General features: G+C 43.3%; 1 protein-coding gene across 1 annotated transcript; it reads left to right on the top strand.

Moving 5' to 3' along the window:
* The first annotated feature begins 790 nt into the window (after positions 1 to 790).
* LOC311120307 (rho-related GTP-binding protein RhoH-like) lies at positions 791 to 7,938 on the top strand. Its single transcript, XM_084194932.1, has 4 exons — positions 791 to 906; positions 1,341 to 1,710; positions 4,436 to 4,585; positions 5,729 to 7,938. Exons 2-4 carry the CDS (start codon positions 1,546 to 1,548, stop codon positions 5,999 to 6,001), a joined length of 588 nt encoding a protein of 195 aa, XP_084051058.1. The 5' UTR covers positions 791 to 906; positions 1,341 to 1,545; the 3' UTR covers positions 6,002 to 7,938.
* Positions 7,939 to 9,404: the final 1,466 nt, after the last annotated feature.

A 9,404-nucleotide genomic window follows, 5' to 3' on the forward strand; every position in this document is an offset into this window, starting at 1 on the left:
GCATGACAATGACCCAAAACACACGGCCAAGGCAACAAAGGAGTGGCCCAAGAAGAAGCACATTATGGTCCTGGAGTGGCCTAGCCAGTCTCCAGACCTTAATCCCATAGAAAATCTGTGGAGGGAGCTGAAGGTTCGAGTTGCCAAACGTCAGCCTCAACCGTAATGACTTGGAGAAGATCTGCAAAGAGGAGTGGGACAAAATCCCCCCTGAGATGTGTGCAAACCTGGTGGCCAACTACAAGAAACGTCTGACCTCTGTGATTGCCAACAAGGGTTTTGCCACCAAGTACTAAGTCATGTTTTGCAGAGGGGTCAAATACTTATGAACAACAGTGTCCCGACGAGAGAGCACATTTTCTATGCCAGGCGAAATCGCGCATCATTAGCTCATTTGTTATTGAATGATCCAAATAAAAATGTCACTAGAAAACTATGGGTCTGTGCTGTTTCCTCACTCCTTCATACATGGCTGGTTAACTATGGAGAGGATAAGGTACATGCTCAGCTTTTCTAACACGTGATAATGAATAATAATGTTGATCAATCACGTTTATTTTATATAGCCCTTTTTACATCAGCAGTTGTCACAGTGTTTTACACACATGCAGACCTAAAATCCCGACGTCACCATACATTACTGCTGTATAGTGCAGATGATCTTCAGTCCGGGGTCATGATTGGCTGAATCTGATGTGTTTAGTGCTGGGCTGTAACGAAAGCCTGCACACCCAGTAGCTCTCCTTTATTAGAGTCTACGATGTCCTCATCTGACTCCTCCTCCCTCACAGCTCTCTCCTGTACTCCGGGCCCTGATTGGACGGAATAACCACCCGTGATGTCAGGTGACCTCGATTGACCGCAGGAGGCGGAGCCTGGTGTCATCGCCGTGCAGACGACACAGAAGTAAGTGAAGAGGAACAGAGACGGAGAGAGAGAGATAGACGGAGAGAGAGAGATAGACGGAGAGAGAGAGAGAGACGGGGAGAGGGAGAGAGAGACGGGGAGAGGGAGAGAGAGACGGGGAGAGGGAGAGAGAGACGGGGAGAGGGAGAGAGAGAGAGAGACGGGGAGAGGGAGAGAGAGAGAGAGAGAGAGAGAGACGGGGAGAGGGAGAGAGAGAGACGGGGAGAGTGAGCGAGAGAGAGAGGTGGAGAGAGAGAAAGAGAGACGGGGGGGAGGGGAGAGAGCGAAAGCCCTATAAAGACAGTCAGAGCCCCTCAGCTTCTCTACTGTAGCAGCGAGTGGAGCCAGTAAACACTCTGTGGTGAGAGTTAGACACATGGAGCTACATCATGACTCCACACACAAGGTGATCACTATCACCCTGATCTCAACAGGACTACAACTCAACATCTCCCTAAAGAACTACAACCCCCAGGGCTGTGAACGCCTCAACCCCTCTACAGGACCTCAGGACTACAACTCAACATCCACCTAAAGAACTACAACCCCCAAGGGCTGTGAAAGCCTCAACCCCTCCTCTACAGGACCTCAGGACTACAACTCAACCCCCACCCCCCCAGGGTTCCGAGTGGAGCAGCCATGAGCGCAGCAGCAGAGACCCAGGTGAAGTGTGTGCTGGTGGGGGACAGCGCCGTTGGGAAGACGGCCCTCCTGGTGCGCTTCACCTCGGAGACCTTCCCTGACTGCTACAAACCCACCGTGTACGAGAACACTGGAGTAGAAGTCTTCATGGACGGGGTACAGGTAGGAATAATACGCTTTACATACTGGTAGTGTTTTTACATCATTTAACTATCACAATAATACACTTTTACATCATTTAACTATCACAATAATACACTTTTACATAATTTAACTATCACAATAATACACTTTTACATCATTTAACTATCACAATAATACACTTTTACATCATTTAACTATCACAATAATACACTTTTACATCATTTAACTATCACAATAATACACTTTACATCATTTAACTATCACAATAATACACTTTACATCATTTAACTATCACAATAATACACTTTTACATCATTTAACTATCACAATAATACACTTTACATCATTTAACTATCACAATAATACACTTTACATCATTTAACTATCACAATAATACACTTTTACATCATTTAACTATCACAATAATACACTTTACATCATTTAACTATCACAATAATACACTTTACATCATTTAACTATCACAATAATACACTTTTACATCATTTAACTATCACAATAATACACTTTACATCATTTAACTATCGCAATAGTACACTTTACATCATTTTACCTATCACAATAATACACTTTACATCATTTTAACTATCACAATAATACACTTTACATCAGGGCTATTCAGCTGGCGGCCCGCGGGCCAGATCCGGCCTGTTTATTCATTTAGACTGGCCCCTTTGATCAATTAATAGCATTAATAAAAGATCTGCAAAAAAATCCGACATTCAATGCCAAAGCACTATGGTGGTAGTCTATGGTGGTAGTCTATGGTGGTAGTCTATAGTGGTAGTCTATGGTGGTAGTCTATGGTGGTAGTCTATAGTGGTAGTCTATGGTGGTAGTCTATGGTGGTAGTCTATAGTGGTAGTCTATGGTGGTAGTCTATAGTGGTAGTCTATAGTGGTAGTCTATAGTGGTAGTCTATAGTGGTAGTCTATGGTGGTAGTCTATAGTGGTAGTCTATGGTGTGGTTTCTAGTGGTTTCTAGCGCCTATGTGGCATGTCGATTCTATTTTCTTCATATGAATTTCTGGCTCCAGCGTTTTGAACGGTTTTAAAGATAGAAAATATTATGACCCCATTCCTTAAAAGCTTCAACTCTCAGGAACACGTTTCCCTCTGTGACGCTCACAAGGACTGGTTAGAGAGTGGGATTAAACCACCTAGTGGCTGAGGGAAATGAATTCAAAGCATGTTTCTTTCAGGCTGGAATTTGGCAGTACCTGATTTGAGATATCTTTGTGTTTATTTATTTGAAATGCTTGCAGCGGTCTGAGGCACTGCATCGCTACAGCCTGGTGTGCCACAACCGGCTGTGACCGGGAGTCCCGGAGCGCGGCGGAAAATTGGCCCAGCGTCGTCCGGGTTAGGGGAGGGTTTGGGCGGGGGTGGGGGGGCTTTACTTGGCTCATCGCGCTTTAGCGACTCCTTGTGGCGGGCCGGGCGCCTGCAGGCTGACTTCGGTCGTCAGTTGAACGGTGTTTCCTCCGACACATTGGTGCGGCTGGCTTCCGGGTTAAGCGAGCGGTTGTTAAGAAGTGCGGCTCGGCGGGTCATGTTTCGGAGGGCGCATGACTCGACCTTCGCCTCTCCCGAGCCCGTTGGTGAGTTGCAGCGATGAGACAAGATCGTAATCACGAAAAAGGGGGTAAAAAATCACAAGAAATAAAGTAAATAATGGTGAGCGAGCGCCTTTTCAATGACGATCACGTGTTTTGGTTGCACCTCAACTCACGTTTGTTGAGCACCCTCCATTTCTTTCCTACTTAATTACTTTTAGCAACATTTAATTAGAAGAAAAGTGCTTCATTGGTGTGTGTATTGTTTATATATATTTTTTTTACAGTTCTTCTGAAGAATAATCGCATGTGGAAAATGTTAGGCCCCCCTGCAATTAACCTTTTGTACATCTGTCACCCATAAGAATATAGTTGAATAGAGCTGCTTTACATCATTTAACTATCACAATAATACACTTTACATCATTTAACTATCACAATAGTACACTTTACATCATTTAACTATCACAATAATACACTTTACATCATTTAACTATCACAATAGTACACTTTACATAATTTAACTATCACAATAATACACTTTACATCATTTTAACTATCACAATAATACACTTCACATCATTTAACTATCACAATAATACACTTCACATCATTTAACTATCACAATAATACACTTTACATCATTTAACTATCGCAATAATACACTTTACATCATTTAACTATCGCAATAATACACTTCACATCATTTTAACTATCACAATAATACACTTCACATCATTTAACTATCGCAATAGTACACTTTACATCATTTTAACTATCGCAATAATACACATGACATCATTTTAACTATTGCAATAATACACTTTACATCATTGAATTATCACAATAATACAGATGACATCATTTAACTGTCACAATACATGAACACGGTAGTTTCAACATCACAACCCACTGGAGAGGCCTGAAGGTCACCTGATCAGGAATGTCCCTCACTCATCCTTCATGACCTTTACACTAGATTGGAATGAGTCTGTTTGTGGTGTGTGCTTTTAATGCTTTATTAAAGTACATCTCAACATCACAAGAATAAAAAAACAAGTATTTAAAACATTACAAACAAGATTTCGAATAAGTTGAAAAAGACAGAATTCAAATAATTGATTAATTAAAACTAAAAGGACAATGTAATTTCTTTGTTTTCTCTCCAGATCAGCCTTGGTCTGTGGGACACGGCAGGAAATGACACGTTCAGACAGATCCGTCCGATGTCCTATCAGCAGGCTGATGTGGTCCTGATCTGCTACTCCGTGGCCAACCCCGCCTCCCTGGCCAACGTCAAGAACAAGTGGCTGGGAGAGGTACAGGACCACCTTTTTATGCTAATTTAAATAGATTCTTCTGTCTGTTTACTGGATAGAGAGAGCTGAAAGGTAGGAGAGAGAGAGCTGAAAGGTAGGAGAGAGAGAGCTGAAAGGTAGGAGAGAGAGAGAGCTGAAAGGTAGGAGAGAGAGAGAGCTGAAAGGTAGGAGAGAGAGAGCTGAAAGGTAGGAGAGAGAGAGCTGAAAGGTAGGAGAGAGAGAGCTGAAAGGTAGGAGAGAGAGAGCTGAAAGGTAGGAGAGAGAGAGCTGAAAGGTAGGAGAGAGAGAGCTGAAAGGTAGGAGAGAGAGAGAGCTGAAAGGTAGGAGAGAGAGAGAGCTGAAAGGTAGGAGAGAGAGAGAGCTGAAAGGTAGGAGAGAGAGAGAGCTGAAAGGTAGGAGAGAGAGAGCTGAAAGGTAGGAGAGAGAGAGCTGAAAGGTAGGAGAGAGGGAGCTGAAAGGTAGGAGAGAGAGAGCTGAAAGGTAGGGGAGAGAGCTGAAAGGTAGGAGAGAGAGCTGAAAGGTAGGAGAGAGAGCTGAAAGGTAGGAGAGAGAGCTGAAGGGTAGGAGAGAGAGCTGAAAGGTAGGAGAGAGATCTGAAAGGTAGGAGAGAGAGCTGAAAGGTAGGAGAGAGAGAGCTGAAAGGTAGGAGAGAGAGAGCTGAAAGGTAGGAGAGAGAGAGCTGAAAGGTAGGAGAGAGAGAGAGCTGAAAGGTAGGAGAGAGAGCTGAAAGGTAGGAGAGAGAGCTGAAAGGTAGGAGAGAGAGCTGAAAGGTAGGAGAGAGAGCTGAAAGGTAGGAGAGAGAGCTGAAAGAGCAGGGACAGATTCCAACCCGTGCTGGCAGCGGTACATAGAACGCGCTCTCCAGAGACAGCGGCTTCGACCGCTAGACCACCAACCTTTTATATTCTTACAGACGTGAAACATAATTGAGCCGATTCAGGAAGGTAACTGAAGTTCCCATTCCATTTTTTCTTTTCTCATTGTGAGAAGAAGTGAGAGAGATTTGGAATTAGAATTTCAGTTTACTTGACTGAATTTAAACGGAATTGAGCCCAACTCTGGCTTCATATTGCGTATCAGTACATGTTTAAAACTTTTTTACTATAACAAAATGGTTTTTAAAAAATTTGAATATCATTCTAGGTGCGTGAGAACCTCCCTCGGGTCCCGGTGCTGGTGGTGGCCACCCAGACGGACCAGCGCGATACCGGGTCACACCGCATACCCTGCTCCTCCGCCGCCGAGGGAAAACGCCTCGCCCAGGACGTACGGGCCAAGGGATACCTGGAGTGCTCGTCGCTAAGCAACCGCGGCGTGCAACAAGTGTTTGAGTGTGCGGTGCGGACAGCGGTGAACCAGGCCAGGAAACGGACGCGCCCACGGATGTTTGATATCAACAGCTGCACGGTGTTTTGACCTCTGACCTCTAACCTTTTGGGACTGGGTGGGTGGTGGTCGGTGGATACTGAAGCCTCCAACTGCTGATCTGGGATCAGGTCTCGACCAGCGGTGACTCCGACTTGGACTCAACACCACGGGGCTGGACTGGGTGTTTAGTGACTCGACTACGTCACTGTGTCTGACTCGAACTATTAGAAGGATGAAGTCCTCTCTGACCAAGGACCTGTGGTTTTAGGGGAACTCTTTATCTAACTGTTTATTTTTTATTTATTTTTACCAAAGGGTCTAAACAAACTACAGTACACAGACATCTGTCTAAAAGGCCCTAACTTTTAAACTGTTTTTTTTTGTGTGTGTGTTTATTTTGGGACACACTCCTGTGTACTCTGGGTACGGAAGCTTTTGTTGTGCCATAAGCCAGTGAGCCTCCAATGTGTTGTTTTGACCGCTAACCTTTTGATGACTGGACACGTGGATCTGTAGATGACCCTCTGTAGATGATCAGGTATTTAAATGTGATGGTAACAGAGATGATCAGGTATTTAAATGTGATGGTAACAGAGATGATCAGGTATTTTGATGTGATGGTACAATTGTCATAGTCACACAATAGTAACCTCCCTCTGTCCGCTTTGTTCATTCCAGGGAGACGACGTTAAATTTAATTTACAGTTGAAGTCGGAAGTTTACATACACCTTAGCCAAATACATTTAAACTCAGTTTTTCACAATTCCTGACATTTAATCCTAGTAAAAATTCCCTGTCTTAGGTCAGTTAGGATCACCACTTTATTTTAAGAATGTGAAATGTCAGAATAATAGTAGAGAGAATGATTGATTTATTTAAGCTTTTATTTATTTCATCACATTCCCAGTGGGTCAGAAGTTTACATACACTCAATTAGTATTTGGTAGCATTGCCTTTAAATTGTTTAACTTGGGTCAAATGTTTTGGGTAGCCTTCCACAAGCTTCCCACAATAATTTGGGTGAATTTTGGCCCATTCCTCCTGACAGAGCTGGTGTAACTGAGTCAGGTTTGTAGGCCTCCTTGCTCAAACACACTTTTTCAGTTCTGCCCACAAATGTTCTATAGGATTGAGGACAGGGCTTTGTGATGGCCACTCCAATACCTTGACTTTGTTGTCCTTAAGCCATTTTGCCGCAACTTTGGAAGTATGCTTGGGGTCATTGTCCATTTGCGACCAAGCTTTAACTTCCTGACTGATGTCTTGAGATGTTGCTTCAATATATCCACATAATTTTCCTTCCTCATGATGCCATCTATTTTGTGAAGTGCACCAGTCCCTCCTGCAGCAAAGCACCCCCACAGCATGATGCTGCCACCCCCGTGCTTCACGGTTGGGATGGTGTTCTTCGGCTTGCAAGACTCCCCCTTTTTCCTCCAAACATAACGATGGTCATTATGGCCAAACAGTTCTATTTTTGTTTCATCAGACCAGAGGACATTTCTCCAAATAGTACGATCTTTGTCCCCATGTGCAGTTGCAAACCATAATGTCTTTTTTATGGCGGTTTTGGAGCAGTGGCTTCTTCCTTGCTGAGCGGCCTTTCAGGTTATGTCGATATAGGACTCGTTTGACTGTGGATATAGATACTTTGGTACCTGTTTCCTCCAGCATCTTCACAAGGTCCTTTGCTGTTGTTCTGGGATTGATTTCCACTTTTCGCACCAAAGTACGTTAATCTCTAGGAGACTGAACGCGTCTCCTACCAGTTTTTTTTCGGAGGTCTTGGCTGATTGCTTTTGATTTTCCCATGATGTCAAGCAAAGAGGCACTGAGTTTGAAGGTAGGCCTTGAAATACATCCACAGGTACACGTCCAATTGACTCAAATGATGTCAGTTAACCTATCAGAAGCTTCTAAAGCCATGACATCATTTTCTGGAATTTTCCAAGCTGTTTAAAGGCACAGTCAACTTAGTGTATGTAAAAAAAAAAAATTTAAAAAGAAAAATTACTTGTGTCACGCACAAAGTAGATGTCCTAACCGACTTGCCAAAACGATCGTTTGTTAACAAGAAATGTGTGGAGTGGTCGAAAAAAAGAGTTTTAATGACTCCAACCTAAGTGTATGTAAACTTCCGACTTCAACTGTACATCCTAGACAGGATATTGACATGTCGGATTTTTTATTTCAGTTCAAAAGAGAAGAGAACCAATACAAGTTGACAACAATATTTCCATTCTCCGTCTATAGAATACCTTTTACAAAGAACAACTTTTAACATCTTTCTCAGATTTGTCTGTTTCCTTTGTTTTAAATAAATGTTGCCAACCACATACAGTACCCGCGCATAATTCATAAATACATGAAGACCTCCCCACCTATCAATTCAAGAAATCAGCATATTAAAAAGATCTTGTTATCCATAACTGGAGTAGGAAATGGATGTGTTTTAAAAGTACTGCTTAGCCGTGTACTGTCACATGCGTCTCTCACACAGACAGGATGAGGGATGATGACAGCGTTGTGTTGAGGTGAATGTTGAGATCAAAGATATGACCGCAGCAGCTTTAGTTGACAGTTAGTAACAGTCTCTGAAGCTCTTTGACATTAATACTGACAGTAACAGTAGTTTTTAGTTAGTAGTCAGTTATAATAATAATAATATGCCATTTAGCAGACGCTTTTATCCAAAGCGACTTACAGTCATGTGCGCATACATTTTTACGTATGGGTGGTCCCGGGGATCGAACCCACTACCCCTGGCGTTAGAAGCGCCATGCTCTACCAATTGAGCTACAGAGGTGGTGGGAGAGACCAAGTGAGCTGGGTGGGGGGGGTTCTAACTCTAATACATACTGTAGCTATCTCTTCAGACTCACTAGATCAATGTCCAGCCACTGGCAGATTACCAATAACACCCCAACTCTCTAAACATGAATGGAAGGTGCTATAGGCGAGTTAGTCTTGTGATGGTATAGGCAGGGGGAGAGAGAGGCTGAGATGAATGGAGGAAAAGTAAAACAAGCGAGCATAGCTTTTCAGAGACATTTTACATTTTTAGTCATTTAGCAGACCGCTTTTATCCAGAGCGACTTACAGGAGCAATTAGGGTTAAGTGCCTTGCTCAAGGGGCACATCGGCAGATTTTTTCACCTAGTCAGATCGGGGATTAGAACCAGCGACCTTTCGGTTACTGGCACAACGCTCTTAACCGCTAAGCTACCTGTCGTAGCTATCTATGGTTCCAGTATTGTTTTTAATAAACGTTGCTACTCTGCTGGGAATAGCCAGAAATGTGTGTTATTGCGACGTTTTTTTCATGGTACTGGACCGTGGTCCTGTCATAGATATAGAAAACATGGATGGCACTGGTGTTCTTTATGACGTCGTTGGAGGACGCTTTATGACGCCACAAAGGAGGTCTGCCTTCTTCTGCACCTGCATTAT

The sequence above is a fragment of the Coregonus lavaretus genome (genome assembly GCF_964263955.1).
Source record: "Coregonus lavaretus genome assembly, contig: HAP1_SCAFFOLD_4793, whole genome shotgun sequence".
In the NCBI taxonomy this organism is placed as follows: Eukaryota; Metazoa; Chordata; class Actinopteri; order Salmoniformes; family Salmonidae; genus Coregonus; species Coregonus lavaretus.

Bases quoted from the DNA above. Each gene is read 5' to 3' on its own strand.
- LOC311120307 (XM_084194932.1), top strand. From the start codon at position 1,546: ATGAGCGCAGCAGCAGAGACCCAGGTGAAGTGTGTGCTGGTGGGGGAC. The intron at 1,711-4,435 runs GTAGGAATAATA...TTTTCTCTCCAG, and splicing joins TCTTCATGGACGGGGTACAG to ATCAGCCTTGGTCTGTGGGA. The intron at 4,586-5,728 runs GTACAGGACCAC...ATATCATTCTAG, and splicing joins AGAACAAGTGGCTGGGAGAG to GTGCGTGAGAACCTCCCTCG.